At 37.8% G+C, this 19,697-nt stretch overlaps 1 protein-coding gene across 7 annotated transcripts in view; it reads left to right on the top strand.

Moving 5' to 3' along the window:
* FAM13B (family with sequence similarity 13 member B) overlaps positions 1 to 19,697 on the top strand; it is a 44,257-nt gene that overhangs the window by 16,033 nt on the left and 8,527 nt on the right. For 6 of the 7 annotated variants that reach the window (XM_066197515.1, XM_066197517.1, XM_066197514.1 and 3 more), the window contains 11 exons: positions 1,544 to 1,701; positions 7,382 to 7,423; positions 8,095 to 8,250; positions 10,138 to 10,273; positions 10,491 to 10,514; positions 12,812 to 12,879; positions 13,425 to 13,479; positions 13,851 to 13,998; positions 16,539 to 16,604; positions 17,666 to 17,876; positions 19,360 to 19,489. In XM_066197515.1, coding sequence (XP_066053612.1) covers positions 1,544 to 1,701; positions 7,382 to 7,423; positions 8,095 to 8,250; positions 10,138 to 10,273; positions 10,491 to 10,514; positions 12,812 to 12,879; positions 13,425 to 13,479; positions 13,851 to 13,998; positions 16,539 to 16,604; positions 17,666 to 17,876; positions 19,360 to 19,489 — 1,194 coding nt within the window. The remainder of the gene's footprint in view (positions 1 to 1,543; positions 1,702 to 7,381; positions 7,424 to 8,094; positions 8,251 to 10,137; positions 10,274 to 10,490; positions 10,515 to 12,811; positions 12,880 to 13,424; positions 13,480 to 13,850; positions 13,999 to 16,538; positions 16,605 to 17,665; positions 17,877 to 19,359; positions 19,490 to 19,697) is intronic. The other variant, XM_066197516.1, reaches the window with a different exon arrangement.

Genomic DNA, 19,697 nt, shown 5'->3' with positions numbered 1-19,697 from the left:
GAAAAGGATAAATTATAAGCAGTTGTTAAGGTAGATGACAAAGAGTACTGGATTTTAAAGTGTATCTCAAACCCCTCTTCTAGCAAGACAGGTAAGGCAAGTACTGGGGCACTTGGCTGCTTCCTCTTCCCTGCAGTAGATGCTGGTCTGGTGTGCCAGGCGTGGGCAGCAGGTTCTGGAGCGAGCTGCATCTGCTGCTCTGCAAAGCTCCATGCAGGAGTGTCTGGCACTGAGAGCTGCCCCAGCCCTGCTGCGTGCAGGGAGCTGCTGAGCCTGGGACCCTTGGAGCTGGTGGCTCTCACTGGGCTGGGATAACTACCCTGTAAACCAGAGCTGCTCTGGGCTCTCGTGCTTTGAGATTACGGGCTTGGCTCTGCCTCATTATATGTTTCAGTAAAAGGGTTTCCTAAGCACAAAATCTGTTTGGTGTGTGGTTTTGTTTGTTTTTTCCCTTAGTTGGAGGGCTGGTGGGGTGTCCCTTTATTTCGTGGTGTCTCCACCAGATGTCAACAGTGCACTTCTGTCGGGCTGGTGCGGAGGGGACAGAAGGGCCGTGTCCCCGCAGGGCACAGCCCTGGTGGCAGCTGCCTCAGTGTGTGGGTGGGCTTGCCTTTGCTTCACTGGCACATCCTCCTGCAATTACAGAGGAAAATCAGGGATAAATACATTTCTGGCCTGGAATGTAGTGGCATATAATGTGCCACACCCCTTTTAAAAACAAACAAGTATCTCTTCTCTGTCTTCCGTGTAATCTTAAACTTCTGAAGTTTCAATTTTTAATTTAGTGCATTTGTTTTACACTGGTGACAGATACTATAAAGCATATTTTCTTGTGGCATCTGCTCTAATTTTTGGGTTTGCAGGATTGGGAGATCAGTTACCAATCACAGAGGCACCTTGGGAGTCAAACAGAATCGCTTTTTCCTCTTTACCTTTTCATGTTTTAGACATAGTTGCTTTCTAAAAAAGTGAGGTTTGCTGTCTTGATTTGCCACTTGGCTATATTGTTTTGCATTTTAAATTGGCAATATTTTGCTACTTCAGTAAAAACATCTGTGCTTGGAAACAAAGAAGCAAAAAATAGAGGAGCACAGAAACTTTGTAAATGTTCATTCTGAGCTTTGAAGTTTGGGTTCGCAGACTTCTGTATTGCCTTCCCAGGAGGATTTGAAAATGCTTCTGATACTTGAATAAGGCTACCTGTGGAATAGAGGAGAATTATCTGTTTTAGATATAGAAGAAGAAAGGTTCTGTAGTTCATGATTTCAGTGTGGGTGGGATTTTATCTTTTCTTCATTCTGCTTGTGTTCATTTATGGCATCAGAGGTGCTTCTTGCTTTTCAGTTTTTGTCTAATGTTCAAGAGCAACTTTTTAATGGTGTAGAATTTACAGTTTTACATAAAACCCAGTCTACTGTGTCTGTTTTTTCCCAGAATTGAAGTCTTCTCCTTCTTCACATTACTTTCATACCTTTCATGCTCTTTTAATTCTCTGGACCTCTTGAACTTTTCAATCCATTAACTTCAATTAAATGTTTTTTAGATCAATGATCTCTTGGAAGAAGAGGAAGATGTAAAGCTTGAGCAGTCAGAAGAACTTCCAGAAGATAGCACAGAGAAACCTGTTGAAAGGCCAGCTGTGGTGCATCTAGATATGACAGGGAGTCTCTCAGATTCCAGGAATGTTACAGCATCAACAAGGTAACTTGGTTCTGCCTTGAATTTTGGATTTAAAGTTTGGTTTGTAATTTATTCTGTCAGAAAGAGAAACTGCCAGACTTTGGAGGTAAGTGTTGATGTCTGCAAACTGCAGCTTTAGAAGTAGATGCAGTTCTTGTAATAGTAAAATATGGATTAAAATAACTGTTCCCAAATTCAGCAGAGGAATGCCTGTAGAACTCAGATCAGATTAAGTATGGGGATTTATGCAGGGAGAGGTAGAAAGGGCATGTTTTAGTGAAACTGTGAAGTGGTGTTTAAACAGTAAATTCTACAGCAGTAGTAAGAAGAATCTGCATACTGGCAGATCCAAACCTGTTCTGTACCATCCTTCCAAGGGGAAATCCTGGGGCTGTTTCTTGTCCCGTGGTGCTGGAGAGCTGTGGGCAGGTGTGGAAATTGCAAAATTCGATATAGATGGGAATGTTGGTGGGTCACCCAGCTTTAAAGAGCAATTCTCAAAAGAATGTGTAAACATAAAATCATACTTTCATTTGAGAGCTTATTGATGCTTGCTTGTTATACACAGATTTATATTTTACTTGTTTGTGGTATGGAAGGTTTTATTTTTAAGTCTGCTTTACTTGTCCTTAGAGTTTACATTCTACAGATGGTGAATTTTACCTCTTCCCCTCTACAGCATGTGTTTGGTATGGGCATTGCCTGTAAGAACTTGTAGGGAGGAGTGAGGAGGAATCTATAATAAAAATGTGAGTAAAAGCAGAAGAAATGCAGGGGAAATCACAAGTAAGCTACTGCCTAAGAATGGATAGTTTCAAGAATATGGATTTTTGGTTGGAATCTCTTCAGCTGCTGGCTGCATACTTCATTCTGCTTCATGGCAAGAAGCTGTAAAATATCAGATAATGATAGAATCATGATTCTGTTTTGTAATTGAAATTATATTTTAATCATTAATTGTCTTTGTCAGTAATAAAGCTTCTTATTTTTTGTTTGAATTAAATTTTAAAAATGTAACTAATCACAGGTGTTAGGTTGCTTCTGGAATGTGTAAACACAGCGGTAGTGACAAACTCAACATGTTTGAGAGTTTAAATTGAATAGCCTGAAGAGAAAAACATTTTTACTTGATGTTTAAGGTTAATTAAAAATGAATAGGCATTAATTATGGTTGGCATTTTACAAAATTTGTGGGGAAGGATAAAGGGGAATGCTTTAGATTAGGCAGAATTTTGACTGTAAAACCAGAACAACTGCAGGAAGCATTTAAGAAGGAATAAAGTGAATGAAGAAGTGCTCTTTATTAAACTTTTAACCACTATGAGTACTGTAATTATTTAGTTCCTTGATGTTAAAAAAAAACAATTAAGAAAGCAAATGTTAATGCAGGTTTATTTGGATTATTTATCTTTGTCCTGATGTAGAGGTTGTGGCAGTTTATACAGGAGGGAGGAGGAGAAGTAGATCTTAAACAGGATTCTTGCAGTACTTCAAGCTGGAATTTTGTTGCCTTTTTGCTGTTGTCAGATTTTGGGAAGCAAATTTCTGTGTATTTTGGTCTCTCTGTGAAGAGTACTAAAAGGGATTGTTTATCTTGATTTGTACAGTGGGGCATCTCACCTTCCTTCTTGTTATTTGGACTATAACTTGCTTCTAATTTTGCTCACTGCCTTTTTTCTCTACTCATTCTGTTTGTTCTTGCTGAAATCTCTGACCTTCCTGCATGGTGTTAATTTGACTTTGAGTCAGAGATCTTGTGAGGATGTGGATAATCATTAATGCACTTTGGTGTAGTGACTGCTTGAAAATGGTGTTTCTAACAAACCTATGGAGTGATCTTTGAGCCCATTACCCAGCAGGGAGCATTTGTTGCTCACTGATTGGCGTTGAGCACCTAAAGGAAACTTTTCTCCTTTAGCAGAAGTCTTTTCCCCACAGCTCTTTCTGCTGTCCTGACTTTTGGAGTAAAGAATTACTGACTCAGCATTGCAGCTGAATTTTAAGACATGCTGTTGAAATAAGTACTTTAGAATCCTTCTCTGTCATTATTCCAAATTTTTCATCACTGAGCTTTGCCAAGCAGTATTTGCTTTAATTGGGCAGTTCATCTCAAATGTTGTCAGAAGCTTAAATAAAAACTCTTTGGTTTTGGAGTTTTCAAAATTATATGTGTAAAAATATGAGATATGACAGGCAGTAAGTTGTATAAACAGTTTGCTTTGTTTCTACTAAATGCAGTGACAAGGGCAACATCCTCACTGCTTCTGTGATATTTTTGTTAACCCTTTTGTGATTTAATTAGCTCTGATCAGAGAGAAGTGATAATATTAACACCTGCCAAAGGAGACAAAAATGCATGGTATAGCTGACTGAATAGAAGAACTGCCTAAACTGCTAGAAAATACATTAATATTTTAGTGTAGTGCTGGTTTTAGCATCCAAATACTTTTTCTTCCTTCCATCCTGGAAAAATCTGTAAACAACACGTTAGGAGAGCTTTCAAGTGTTGATTGGGCAGCTTATTGTCAGGAGTGACCTCATGTTGCAGTCGATTTCTATTTAGACTGCAGGGTTTAGTGCAGCACTCTCAGGCAGCCCCCGGAGCACAGCCAGCAGCATGCACAGCCAGCAGCCCACAGCACGCTTTGCTGCCTTCCAAATGAAGCATTTTTACATGAAGTGCTCTTTTGGGATAGCAAAAATAATCAGAATGGCCTGCAAAGTTCTGCTGCACAGGTAAATAAATATATGAAAAGCAAATGTTGTTTTGATATGATCACAAGTTAAGGCTTGAACTTTAAAATGATGGGGGATTGAATGTGGTTTGGAGATACAAAATGAAATAATATCACAACTGGTTAATTTAATGAGAAATAAGAATCTGTGTATGGTCAGGAGATTACCAAGGAAAACTTGGGCATGTTTTTATCTCCAGTTAATGTATTTTTCTACTCAAGGTATGTTTTTACCGGGACCTTTTCTGGGTAGGGAGCCAGTGCTGAAGGGGTTCTCAGGAGGGAGTTGACATTATGAAACAAAGATGTTTACCTTTCTGTGTCTTGCTGTGTCATGCTGCGTTCAGGCTCTGTCTGGCATTATAAATTACAGCTTTTAAAAAGTATCCTTGAACTGTGGTGGGTGGGCTCAGAAGTTCTAATGGCTTTTCAGCTAAGATTGTCACATTTGTTTCAGAAAGTGCTTGAAGTGATTCATTGAAAGATGTAAGAGATTCTTCATGTAGTAAGAGGATTCTTTAGGCGTTGTAATACTGCTGATTTATGCACAGCTTTTGCTGAGCACCTCTAATGCTCCCAAAGGTGTTGAGAAAAAGCACTGGAGAACCATCCTGTGCTGGGGGCTGAAGGTTACACACTAGGATGGAAAATTTTGTTCTGAACCGTGTCTGAATAATCTGGATTCTTTGGAGATGAGTTTGATTTTCCCTATTCTTGACACATTTCCTCATTGTCTCAAGTGGTAGAATAAAAGGATTTCAAGTCATCACAATTTCCTATAAATAGTGTTTGTACTTGTGCCCTTGACTGATTTTTTTTCTTGCTCTCCTTTGCAATTAGGGTGTTGCAGTGTTCTGTGCTCTAATTGCCTCATTTTTTTTCTCCCAGTTTGTCCAGGGAGTGACTATTTTAATAGTAAATCGATTTCAATCTACACAATTATGTATTTGTACCTTTAGAATACAAGCATACCTTTTATAATAACACTTTTGTAGAACTTACTGAGATGAATACTTAAAACTGCATTTTTCATATTTTGAAATATTACTGGATTTTTTTCCCAAGATCATGCTTCTTTTCACTTACCTTGTTCATGAAGCTAAACTTGTAGCTTCATATTTTAATTTTTTATTTCAAGTATTGTTAATCTAAAGTATGTTTATCAGAAATGGACTTTGTAGAGGTGGTAGGGCTACGCTGAACTTCTGTGCATGGAAATACAAATGAAATGTAAATATCCTAAGCTATAAACTACCTTCTTCCATTTTTTTGTTTGTAAGAAAAACACAAAATGTCAGCTTGTTCCCCCTCAGTTATTTGATCTGCAGCTTTGAAATCAGTGGCTACCATATCTGGCTTCTATGTCAGGTGTTTTAATTTCCCAAAGCTATGTCTGTTTTGAAATAGTAGTTGAGTGCTGCTTGTTCTGTCAATGCATTTGGAAGAGATCAACTTTGGCTTTTCACCAGGCAAACACACAAATCATAAGATGAACTTGATTTGTCAGCCAGTTTCCTTTTTAAAAAAAAGGGAAGAAATTAAAAGCATCTATGAGCACCTGCTTGTTCACTTGTGCCATATGGGGTTTAAATGCTGTGCACTCTGCTCTTGGCCCTCTGCAAGGTATCTAAGGCAAACTGGTATAGTTATTTTTAAATAAATATATTTAACCCCTTTCTTTATCTGCTTATGTTTAATTGAAACCCCTTTATTGCTTGTGTTTCATCTACTTGGAGGAAGGAAAAATAGAAAAGTCTGCTTGAGGGGATTTTTCTCTCTGGTGGTGGAACTATTAATAAATCTCATAAGTTCTAACCAAGGTATTCTTTTTTGTGTTGAAACTATTCTTGGGTAAACAGAGAGACTGCATTTTTTAGTGCAAGCAAGGCTCATAGCAGTCAAAACTGATAGAACACCTCACAGAGGTAATAACTTGCTCAGTTCTTGAGGGGACTGGCAAGCTCTGTTGTATTTCGGGGTTTACCTTATGCCTTCATGAACATAATATTTTAAATCAACTTTGGCAACAGTGTTGTTGTGTGGTAAAGAGTAGAATAAAATCTTTTTCAGCTTTTTGAGCCTTGTTATCTGTAAGAGAAAGAAAAAGACTTTTTATCTTGCTCCCTGCCTCCAAGTTAAGCTGAAATGAATATTTACTTTTTTCTGAGTGAGGTGTGTGTGAGTTGCAATTCACGGCTGTTTATAGTAGGTTTCTCATCTTTTATTCTTTACTGTCGCTTTGTCTAAAGTTTTAAAGTTTTCTGTTTATAGTAAAATTTTAATCTTATTAATGAAAAGTTGTAGAGGGACCACACACGTAGGAATTAACTGACTTGTGTTAGTCATGTCTATTTCCACCCTCACGCCCCTCCTCGAGTAGTTTAACATTCTAGGCTGAACTGGCTTGGCCTGGAGATTCCCAGATGCTTTACAGAAGTGAGGCTCCTGTCCCAAAATCTGTCTTCTACTTGAAATGTTGTAGCTGTGCTCAGAGCATGTAGATCTGTTGAGTGTTGGCAGAATAAAGTTATGCAAGAGTGGGAAGAACCTGTGGAGGAAAGCAGAGTAATTTGAAATTTGCTTTAGGCAGCAAGGTTAAAATCTGCATTCTTAAGCAAGGTGTCAGGAAATGTTTGACTACAGAATGATTAGTATTTCCCATGGGAAAGACCATACATCTGAGAGCTTGGAGTTTTGTAACACAACAAATACTGGCTCTTGAGAGACAGAAATCTGCATCGCTACTTCTACAACTTTCTGCCCTGTGATGGCGCTCCTTTTAGATTTTGGCATTTAAATAATAAAGGACTGCAAAGCAGGGTGTTCCTTACATGTTTATTCTACTTCTGTTAGCTGCATCACATGCAATATTTAAATATTTTTAGGTTGCTTTCTGTTGACTTCAAGACTTCTATTTAGTGTGATAGGTTTTTGCATTATATTAACTTTTTTTCCCTTTATTGCAGCGCTCATATCTCTCCCATAAGTATCTTGCCAGCCTCTGCAGAGTAAGTATAATGAAAATATAAAATGTTTGAATTGTGCCCTTACTAGAACATGCATAGATGTTCTGAATCCTTTCAAAAAAATGCAGTAGGTTTGATTACAGTTATGAAGGAACATACTTTAGTGTGAAGGATTTCACTGCTGGTGTTTAACACTAATGCAGGAAATACCAAATGCTTGGCGATGTTGTTGACTGCAGGAGCATGAGAGCAGAGTGCTTGCATCCAGAGTCCAAAACGTTCGTTTTACACTTAGATCCATCATAAATTTTTTACTTAATCTTATAATAGCATTCATATTGTAATTTTATCACCAGTGATACTGAGTACAGTTTAGTGGAATTCTTTGTACAAATGTGGTGGAAAAATAAAAGCACAACTTCAGAGTTAAAATGGGATTAAATAGTTTAAGATTTTTACAGGAGAATTTTTAGAGGCCTCTTGTATGTTGGGGATGAGCTGCCTGAGAGGTGCTCAGCAGAGTAGTCTGTTTTTAAAGAATACTGTTCTTTTCTAGATGAAATTTTGGCTATATCCTGTGTCCTTCAGCAGGGACTTGCTGATTGTCTCTGCTATTTGTTGGCTTTTGCCTTTTAAGATGACAGCCCTGTTCAGGAGAGGGTGCAGCCGAGTAGAGTTCTTAATAGGATTTTTCTGTCTTGTTTTCCTTTTAGCATTTTAGAAAGAACAATCAGAGCAGCTGTGGAACAGCATCTTTTGGACCTGCAGAGCAGCTTAGATAATGATCTGAAACATATACAGCAACAACGGCTGGGCTGTAACAATGAAGCAAAAAATCCCAGTGGAGATGACGAAGGATCTAACAACCAGTAAGATTTTGTTGTATCTGTAATGAATTCTGTAGGATTGTGTATCTTAACTCTTCCAAAAAAACCTACCCAAATCCCCCACCACAACCCAAAAATTACAACTTTGGCTGTTGACTTTGGTTTTATCTATTTTAAAACAAATCAACTTCTATCAGTGCCAGTAATCAATAGCTCTTGAAGCAAATATTTTAAATGGATCTTGTAGCTAAAAATGCCATGAAGTGTATCTGCTTTACTGCTGAATTCTGTGCAAGTAGCCCAGGAACTTGAATTTTCTCAAGTGCTTTCATTTTTATCTCACCGATGTGACTTATGACAAAATTTTAACATATTAAAGCTATTGTAGATTCTCTTTCAGTTTCATAACCCTGTCTTTCCATGTCAACACAGCTACTTTACTGCTCTGGCTGCCAGTGTCAATGAAACAGCCAAAATTGGACAGAATGACCACTGTGGGTCTATTTGCAGAGTGTTCCAACCTTACTTGGTCAGATTTTATTTCTCTTGTAAATCAGGCCAGATTCTGGGTGTAGTGATTGCCATGGCAGCATTTGGAAGCTGGTACATTTTGGTACTTCATTAAAAATAAATAGTCGTGATTAATACCCAGACTTCAAAAATGTGTTGGTAAGATTTCAGTGCCTAAATTTCTTTGTTGCTCAGAGCTGGAATACGTGAACAGGGCCTGAAATTCATGAAGTGTTCAACAACTCAAATGCTTTTTTCTAAATTGTTCAATCTTTAGGGGCTTTAGAAGACTGGAATAAAGTTTGCAGTGGATCATAAAAGTAATAATCATTGCTGGTAATGATCAATTAAATCTGAGTTTTAGTGCTGAAGATTCAATGTCTTTGAAGTAATTTGTAAGTGGGTAATTGCTTGGCAGCTGAATTCCTTCAGTGCCAGTGTAAGTGCTGTAAAGGTTGGCTGATTTCACGGGGGAGGCTCCAAGTGCCATCACTGCCGGTTTGAAACCAGTATCCTCCTCTGGCACCGGGACTATTCCAAATGCTTCTGATCATCGTTCCACTGTGGATTAGCTGTAAGAGAGGATACATGATATCGTTCTTCAAGGGAGCGTCTGGGTTCTTTAAAGCAGCAGACTGCACAAGGCAAATAACTGAAAAAAGCAGTCATGCAGTGCCAATTTCTCAGTACTAACTTAATGGCTGGAATTAAGAAAAAAAAGAGTTAAAATGTTAATTTTCAACCCATCCTGGTTATCATCTCTATATCTGATAGACAAGGAGCTTTCTTAATGTGGTTTGGAATTCTTTTTGAGTGAGGAGAAGGAAAGCAAAGAAGTCAAAGGCTTGTGATGAATGGCAGTCATGTGGTAACGGGGTGGTGGCACATAAAGAATATATGTGAATACAAATATGGTGTCAATTAGTTTTAACCTGACTGTAATGTTACATGCCTTAAGTTGAAGTCTCAGCAGATTAAATGTTAGAAATAATGGGATTTCTCACTGGAGGGGAACACAATGGCAGTAGCTATAAACTAACTGGCTTCAGTACTGAGAGGAGTGTAGCCACAGCAATGTCATTGAGTCACTGTAGTTTCAGGATGTCATTGCTTCTGGCTGTTGTGTTTTAATTCCTTAGATTAGTATGGTAAGTGTGGGGTGTATACCTGGCCCTCTAGACAAAAACCAAATTAATACATTTTAATATGTCCATCATGTATGGATGTACAGAACATCGCATAAATAATTAATTTTTGCCTACACATCAGAATAATTCTGTTAAAAGAACCTGAACAAAAAAAATCCTGATGTTTGATAATGTTTAAGGAGGGGGGGAAAAAAAGTGTTTCTTTTTTTTTTTTTTCTTCTTTTGAAGGTGTAACAACAGGTTTCTAAAGTCATTCTGTTTGTATCTTTAGGAATGATGTTATTGAAGATAATGACACGGGTAGCAGTGAAAACACAGGAGACTGCTCTGAAGTATTGGTTTGCACTGATTTAGACAGTGAAGCTATGAAACATGATACTGTAACTGAGGAAGAAGAAACCATTCAGGTGAGAGCAAGAGTCTCCTGTATATCAAATCATAAGTTGCTGCAACTTTAGTGCTCTAGAGATCCAAGTTTTCCTAAGGGTTCTGATGTAGCATTACAAGGTGCTCTTGCTCTGTGCAGTCAGTTGTCTTCCTTGCTGTGCCACGTGCACTGAGAAATTTTTGTGATTTTGGTGTGACTTGTTTGGACTCTGATATTTTCCCATTCTTCTTTCACAGATACCAGCCCTTCCTTCTGCTGAGGTAAGTCGGTGTGTGAGGCAGCACAGCACTGGTTAGAGCAGCATCTGTTTTAGTAAAGGCTTCCTGAGGAGCAGAAGCTGGAGAGATGAGATTGCAGCATAGCCCACAGTCAAATTGAATGGTTCAGGAAAGGGTAGCAGTCACCTTGAGACTTCGCAGCTTCTTGGCTGTGCTTGTACTAGGAAGGTGTGTTTTTGTCATTAGCTGATCACAGCCTTTCCTCTCTATTTCCAGTTTCTTCTGGGGTAGGCAGAAATGTCCTGTTCTTTTCAGCACATATTTATCTCTTCCCTAGTTGATGCAATCAAGGAATTCTTTAAAATATGTGCTGACAAAAATTAAATCAAGGATAACAGTAAAGTGCAAGAGAAGAGAGTATTCTTCCACTCTGTATCAGGCACCACATATGCAGCTGTCAGATAAGGCCTTCTAATGAAAAATAGCAAATCTGTAGTTCCTTATTTATTTGCTAACAATTATGTTGTTACAAAGCTAAATGGTGAATTCTCTGGGTGGAGAAGTTTGTTACACATGTGTAGAGAAGTTTCTGCAATGGTTTTCAGCTTCTTGTCTGTGAGTCCATAAATCTTCCTGAGGGTTTCCTGAAAGATAATCAGATAAGCAAACCTATTGTTAGTAGACTTAAATTAACTGGAAGAATTTAATGGGCCTTTGAACTTGAAAAAATGGGAATGGATGCCTTAGAATAGTGAAACCGAGTCATCTGGTATCTGTATTTTTATTAAAACAAAATGTTTCCATAGTGCTTTTCACTATTATGATATGTTCTGCTCTTGGGCTTGTCGTTGCTTTTGGGGATCCCAAAGGACTCTCTGGAATCACCTAGCCAGACAAATTTTCCAGTTGTTTCCACAAGCTAGCATATTGTTTTGGAATCTCATTCTGTAAATTAAATTTCACAGAATTTATTCATTGTTCTGATTCTTTCCTCATGCTTCAGTGCCAAAACTTGTTAAAAAAAAAAAATTAGATTGTTATTGTATAGCACAAAAGGCATAAAACATGGTGTTGGGTATAAAGAGGAACATGATGCTTGGGAGTGCATGATAGAAATACTTTTTTTGTCATAACTGGTGTCATTCTTGGCCTTTTTTGCCTTTGGATAGACTTCTGCCATTGCTGTTAGTGTCAAGGTGATATTTTGGCCTGAAGTTTTGGTTTTTTCAGTGTTAGTTTTTACCATCCTCTTAGTACACTGTTTCAAATGTTATTGGAGAGTTGTACCATTTGGGAAGAGGTTAAAGGGAAATGTGGTGATTCTCCAGTATGGAAGGAGTTTGAGGGGGGCGTGTTGGGTTGTAGGAAAAGAAAGCTCTGCATGTGAGTTCTCCTTTGGGCCTGAAATGGAAATAGAAGCAGCTGTTTCCACAACTCCAGTAAGTGTGACTATGCAAGACTTACACAGCTCATCTCCAGGGTGGAAATTAGCTTCTGGAGCATGACAAATGCACTGTAATTAAAAATTGTTTCCCCAAATTGGAATTTGACTTGAGGACTGAAATAATGTCAGCAGAAGAATGGTGTTTTTTCTGATAAGGGTGTCAGTTGCTGTCAGCAGCAGCAAACTGGCACCTGTTGGTGTGTTTGAACTCTCCTGGTAACTTGATACTATATTCAGACACTGTAAAGATCATTTAGTGAGAATTCTTGAAGTCTGAAACTAAATGACACATTTTCTATTTCAGATTTCTTGCATTCCCCCAAATCAGACACTTTTCTGAAGAAATCAAGTACTGGGCTTTGGCATAAATACTTTTAGTGAACAAAGTGGTGACATGGATTCATCTGAATTTGTTTTATGAGATGGTGTCATAGAACTGACAGCACTTCTTCATTCCCATCCCATTCTGTTGCTCTTTTATTTAGTAACAGGGATTAGCAGCTCCTTTAAAAAGTTTGTCAGACTTGTTTCACTTCATATATTCTGGGCACAACTGGCTTTGAGATTAGGTTGTACAAACTCACATGATTTTAGTCACCCCAAACTTCATGTCACGAGTGGCAATTTTAGGTACAACTTTTATTGAAGAAATAATAAAAAACTATTTCTCTGAAGATGGAAAGTCATTGTCTGACTTCTGGTGATTAAAACACCTGGTCACTGGCCTTACTTGAGATGTAAAAATGTCACATGGTTTTAAAAAGCTTGATTTCCAGCCCTGCACACAGAGTTTTTTTAGTTCTGGAGGGTGTTTCGTGGTCAGAGATGTTTATGGAAATGTTTTCTGTTGAGAGAGCCATTCCCAAATCTTTCTAAACATCCTTTTTCCCAACAGACTGCAGACATATTATTAAAACCATGTGATGAAGATGAAGATGTTGATGGAGAAAATAATAGTGAAAGGTTTGTGTTTTTCTGTAGTCATACAAACCTATGTGATTAACCTTTTTTTCTGAACAACCCTATGGTCTGGGCAAGAGAAACAGAAGAATAAAAAGTTATTTTCTTTAAAATATTTTGGCACATTTTATTGCTCTTAATGATTGAAGAATTAATGTTGGCAACAGTGACTAGCCAGGAGCTTTGATAATTTGCAGCTTTACTTCAGCACTGATTGAAATTTCAGTTTTATTCAGTTGAGTTTTAACATATTGCTCTCAAATTGAGAATGAAGGTCTGAGCTGTTTTTATTTCCAGCTTTGTTCAAGTCTAGTTGTTGTTTACATACTTCACCTTGAAATTCAACGTGAAGATCAGAGAGTGGGAAAAAAGTAATGTAACTTCTGTCTCCCAGAGTTTTAATTATTGCCTTAAGTAAATACATTGCCTATCTGCTAAAACTGCATGGGGTTTGTAAAAAAAAATTGAGGGGAGTGTATAGTGTTTACTGTGCATTTAAATGATAATGTCCACTTAAAATGATAATGACCTCTGTGTCTTCTTTTTAGGGAAAATAGTATATTGCTTGATGGCAATGATAGAGTATCTTCAGAGGCATTTCTGGTAAGAAAGCTTTCATTTCTATACTGATACACAGCATCTTATAAGAAATACAAATGGGAAGTAGCACAGTAAATTCAGCTTTTAACTTCCTGTGGTGATTGGTGCTGCAAGGCTTGCAAGACCTCTGTTAGAGAGCTCATCATGTCACTTCACAGAAACTTAGGACAGCACAGCAAGTTTATTCTTATGCATCTCATGTAAGAAATGTTTTGTAGTGTAAATAATTGCCGTTGGGGTGTGTGTCTCTATTTGTAATTCCTCGAGTTTGGAAGGGTTTTTTTTCCTTAAAATTTCTAGAAGTGCTGGAACTGATTAAGTACCTGATTTCCAGCTGTTAAGCAATAAAAAAATTGTTTGTTCTTTAAATTCAGGATTCAGGTAGCAAGAGTTGTGATCTTAATGCAAACACGGATTCAGAGGTGTTGGGGGATGACAGCGTTAGTGTTCCCGAGGAAGCTCCGGGCGTCCAAGTACCACATCTGGATCTGAAGAATGTATCTGATGGTGACAAATGGGAAGGTAATTTTCACTCTTTAGCTCACAGTTTTGTTAGGGAGGAGTGATAAATAAAACAATTCACAAAGCAGAAGCAGCAGACAACAAGATGTTCCTGTACATGTGGTAAGATTAACCAAGTCATGACATAGGTCTCATTTTGTTTCAGAACCATCTGCAACTTTATTAAGGACCTGTAAAAAAATCTAAGGAAAAACTAAGGAAAGAAAGCAAAATAGTCCAAGTTTCATTCTAGGTGGCATGTTTTGGTTTTGTTTTTTATTGTTTTGAAAGTTCCATGACCCTGAATCTTTCATCCAAGTCTTTAAAAACACTTGGTCTAATTATATAATTTAGTTAAAATTCTCATTCTGTCTTGTTCTTGTTTTATTAAATGTAAACTATTGAATTAGCTGAATTTGACTTAAAATCACTAACCTGCCAAACACAGCAGTTCATATTTCAATTTTTCTGAAAAATCTGTCAGTTGTTTTGGTTTCCATGTCATTGGACAATTTGAAGCAGTTCTAATTTTTCAAATAAAGGCTAAAGTTGCAGATGGATATTTTCCTGTGCCCCTTCTTCTTCAGTGGTCTGCCTTTTAGGAAAAGAAAAATACTTGTAGCAGTTTTCTCTTAGATAGGATTCCCTATGTTTGTGACCTTATTCTTCACTGCCTTCCAGGCTTAGCAATCCCCTGAGCTTGTGACTTGACTGAATTTTATTGCTCAAATGTCTGGTAATAACTGTTAAGACTTTGGTTTTACTTAAAATGACCATAAGCTTTTTGTAACCAGAGCAAAACACCCTTGTCAATACCTTCTTTCCAAGATACTTCTCTTTTTATATCTTCCTTATATCCTGTTTCCTTTGCCTGGTGTTGGTATTTGCAGTCATCACACCTTAAAAAAATCAAGTGATCTAAGCTGTTAAACCACTGTGAGCTGTCACTGACAGTGCAGTGGCCACAGGCCACTCGTTCCTGCTTTGAAAAACTTGGAATACAACTTGATAGATGCAGTGCAGGTAAACTCTGCAGGGACAAGGTTTTAACTTTCAGCAGGCTCTTCCAGTGACAGCTGTTCCTTGAGATGCCTTTAAGTGTCACAGTGAAACCTTAGCAAGACACTGGTAACAAGGAATCGCTTGTGGTGCATTTAACTTGTGGTTGCACTTAACTTGTGGTTGCAGCAGTGTTGGAAGTATGAAAATGAGGGAAGTAAAGCTGGAATGTGTGTTCTGTAACAGTGCAGCTTAGAGCTGTCACACCTCAGCACACAGAGCTTTGTCCTGAAGCTCAAGTGGTGAGAAGTGACTGTTAGTTTGTCACTGCTGTTGACTGTCTTGCAGATTAACTGCCTTTATGAGTCCACACTTCCCTTTTAACCCTTTTAATTATTTTGCAAATAAAGAGGTTTGCAACTTGTGGTTGGCTTCATCTGAGAGTTGGTTTTGTACAGTAGTCGCTGCTTGGTGCTCTTGAGCCCTAGCAAACTGCACATTCAGAGTATGTCATGGCACAGAAAATTCAAGTTGTAGGCACCCAAAGACACTGAGTCCAGATTTTCATTCTTATTGCCGAAGTTAAGAATAGTCTAAAGGTAAAAAAACCCCATAAAAATCCTGCTTATGTTTCAGTATTTTATTTAGTTTAATTGCTTATTTGCATGTTACATTTTGTTGCATCCTATATTTATGTTAAGATGACTTAATATATATTCTCAGAAGGTTTGTGGCATCCATTTTCATTATTTCCTTAAATCTGCTCATGAAATTGCTTTTGGTTTTACTTCCCCAAATAGCTTTCTGACCCTCGTTTTGAAAATAAAGCAGCATATCTGTTATAAATTTATCTTATAACTTCTTGGTATTAAATCATGTTCTTTGCAAGAGGTCTTATTTCACTGTGAAGTATTTGAATGTTTACTATTCTTCAGTCCTGTTTAGGATGATTGTTAGGAACTCAGCCTTCCAAGGCATTGCAAGTCCTTGTGGCATTCCACTGAAGTAGAGTGACTTTGTTAAGAAATCTATACTAGTCCAAATTCAGTTATAAATTTGGGTTATTAAAGCAAATCTAATAGAAAACTCAAAGGCCTGTATGCAACAGAGTTCTTGAAAATCAACATCAAGTGCTTGCTGGCCCAAGGTGAAAATGCAGAATGGTTGATCTATATTTCTGAGTATTCTTTCTGCATTTGCCCTGCTTTTTGGAAATCACCACCATCTCTATTATTTACAAGCTCTGAGCAAAACCATTAGAGCTTGCCCTTTGTTTGTGTGAGGATGCACGAGTCTCTTATTAAACTGCAATAAGTCTTCACTATTCCTCTCCCAGTACTTTGTAAACCTTTCCAGTAAAAAGTTCAAATTGGCTGAGAGCTGAGCATCCTTACCTGCCATGGGAATTGCTTGGAAGCTGAGAGTGCTCAGGGCCTGGTCCAAAAAGATGGGATGTTTTTCCCTGGGACTGTATCTTCCTGCTTTACATGTTATGTATAGTTTGTTCTGACTGTGCTGTGTGTTCACTTCAGTATTTTTGCCATTCTTTTTCATTTTATTAGCGCCATGCCCTATCACTTTTCCCCTCATTGATTTCAAAACAATGCATCTGCAGAGAGAAGGGGAGGGTAAGTATGGTTCGCCATACATTCAGTTATCTGCCTTTTGATAGTTGATGGTTTGCTTTCTAACTAACCCTTCACCTGCTGTCCCTTATATCTTGGGAATATTCTGATCTGCAGTTTTTTTGTTGATTCAAAAAGGTCCCCTTCTTGTATCTTGTACTGTGCAAACAGGCAAGATCACAGCTGAAAAACACCAAAAAAATTCCCAATCATACTTAGTAAATGTGCAGTGGAAAGCAGGTACAAGGGTTATTTTTTTTTAAGATTACTTTGTGGGTTTTATTGTTGTTCTGCACACTTTGAACCCAGTTTTCAAATTTCTGATTTGAACTAGGAAAAAAACAGGCAACTCTGAAAGGAAGAGGGGGGTGGGATTTTAAATCAAAGTAATTGAAAGGCTATATCAGCTTTTTAGACAGCAAGAAAACCATGTCAAAGAATTATAAGGGATGTTAGCAAGGAGCTTTTTATAGGGAATTGAAAGAATTGATTGTTTTGGAATCTCCCTCCTTAAAAATCACCTTCCACAGATTAAGAAATCTCTTTTTCTCAGTGGTGTCAAGATAGATTTTATCATAGAAACCAAAAACATTCCTTGAAAAAGACTTAAGCAAATGGGCATTGTACCTGAAGAGGTACTGTCAGACTTACCTTCTTCAAAACCAAGAGGACAGCCTTTCAAAGTACATGTGTACAATATGAAAATTAATTTCCACAGCAAAATACTGCAGTGGACAATAAACATATTCTTCTTATTTTATATTTCTGATACAAAAATAAGGCTCTTTTGCACTGTTGAACTGCTCAGAAATGCATACTCCCAAGATACACTTTGAAAAAGGGATCCTAGTGTGCATACTTCATTTCAGTACCTTTTCCTTTCAGTTATATGACAGAATTTGTAGCTTTCTGATGTATTTCACTGTTTTTATTCACTTTGTGTATGACACCACATCCTCTAGAGCATACAAGACTAAGCATTGGGTTCACATTTTTGTTTCAACTCGTTTATAGTTCTGGTAACAGAAAAATACCATTTTGTGTCTTTTTTTTTTATCTTCTAGATCCATTTCCTGCTTTCAAGTCTTGGCAGGAGGACAGTGAATCTGGAGAAGCTCAGCTTTCCCCACAGGCTGGGAGGATGACCAATCATCCATTGGAAGAGGACTGCCATCCCATATTGTCACATCGGAGTTTGGATTTTGGGCAAAGCCAGCGTTTCTTACACGATCCAGAAACGTTAGACTCTTCATCCAAAGCACTTTCTTTTGTTAGGTGTGTATTTTAATGCAGTCTGGTGGGCAGGAAGTGTTACTGCCAGGATGAAAATACAGCTGGAAGAGCTCTGTATTGATGGCCCTGGGTTTTCATGGTGTGAATGAACTGAAGACCAAGGTCAAATGTAGCATTGTGTAGCCATTTGGCTGCTCTGCCTGCCCAGGAGCTGCTGAAGTGAGTCAGAGCAGAGGTTCAGCTGGAGTGGTGTCTCTCCAAGTGGCCACTGACAGATACTAAGGGAAAGAGGATAAAAATAGGACAGGACTGCAGAGCTTTCCCTGGCATTTGGTCAGGGCTTTGGACAAATGGCACTTCCTGGGCTGAAAGTCCTATTTATATCCTTTGTTTACCAGGCTTTGCTAGACTTTGGTCTGTGATTTTATGTAAGCTCTGGCTTCTTTTTCTTGTATTTTTTTAACCTAGCTTGTTAAAGTAGAGTTGTCACTAATCAAGCTGCAGGTTATTTGTGTGAACTGGGCAGTGTCTCTCCAAAACTGTAAATAACCTGTGACCTCTCTGCTGCTGTTACTAGGAAAGGGAAAGTTGAGAAGAATTTTCATGCTTTTCAGGGAAGAGATAATCTCATAAAATTGAGCAAACCTGAAACAGGAGATTGGAACAAGTTTAGAGTTTCTAGTTGTCTGTCTGGCAGATTTATTGATGCAGAAACATCCTTGTGCAAATTTTCTCCATTTAGCCATGGAAGATATTTAACAAGTACTGTTAAAATGATGTAGAAGACTGACCTGCAGAAAAGTGCTGATGATAATAGCTGTTCTCCTCATTCTGAAACTAGTAGATTATTAGATTAGTATTGCTTATATCTTGAACTACATAGATATCACTGGCTGTGTTGAGGGATGTTTCAGGCACCTTGTATAATAAGTGTTCTGGAAAATTCTCATGTCAGTCTTGGAACAAAAATGTTTTACAAGAGCAGCAAATATCAAGAAGCTGTGTGAAAGATGAGGTAAAACCAAAACCACATACTTTAGAAGTCTATTTTAAAAATCTAAGAAATTTATTAGTAAGAGTAACAAATTATGTGGGTACTTTCTGGCTTAAGTATCTCTTAACTTGCCTGAGACAGTTGAGTGAAGCTGTTTAATTACCAAGGATTGTTCAGTGGTATTTTCTAGCCTGGACTTTATTCTGTGCCCAGTACTTGAAGCACAACTGAGTATGTAGTAACTTAGGTAAATAGCCCAGACACCAGAAAGTTGGCAATTAATGGTACATTACACTTGAATTTCAAATACAGTTTTTCTGTTGTGGGTATTACTGATGTTAGGGAGACAAAAATGACATGGCATCTCGAAGGCAGCAGCTTAAAGTAGTTTGAGTAAATAGCTCTGAAAACTTGAAATTAATGGATTATAAACTGGAGAAAAAGTGAAATTATTCATCTCTTACTTAAATATACATGTTGTTTGCACTTACTTAATTATCTAAATGACATTTTAAAAATGTTTTTAAACAGAACACGAAGAGCATCCTTTAGCTCAAAAGATGACAAAAGGGAAGACAAGACACCTTATCAGCTTGTCAAGAAATTACAGAAAAAAATAAAGCAATTTGAGGAACAGTTTGAAAAAGAGAAAAACAGTAAGGTAGGTTAGCACTTCTGTCTTAACTCAGAATAAAGGACTGCATGGAAGGGCTGAGTGCCTCTTGGAGTTCATCACTGAATAACTGTACACAAATGAGAATTTTGTTACATATTGCTGTCTGCAAAAGGGAGCTGAGCAATATTAGCAATATTAGAAAATGCCAGAGCCAAAGGAGGGACAGCGTGACAGTTCTGCTTTGAGACTGAGG

This window comes from Chamaea fasciata, unplaced genomic scaffold (assembly GCF_029207755.1).
Source record: "Chamaea fasciata isolate MVZ Bird 193981 ecotype frontalis unplaced genomic scaffold, bChaFas1.0.hap1 SCAF_15, whole genome shotgun sequence".
Lineage (NCBI taxonomy): Eukaryota > Metazoa > Chordata > Aves > Passeriformes > Sylviidae > Chamaea > Chamaea fasciata.
Note: the sequence above shows the minus strand (reverse complement) of the source record. Positions and strands in the feature narration are given on the sequence as shown.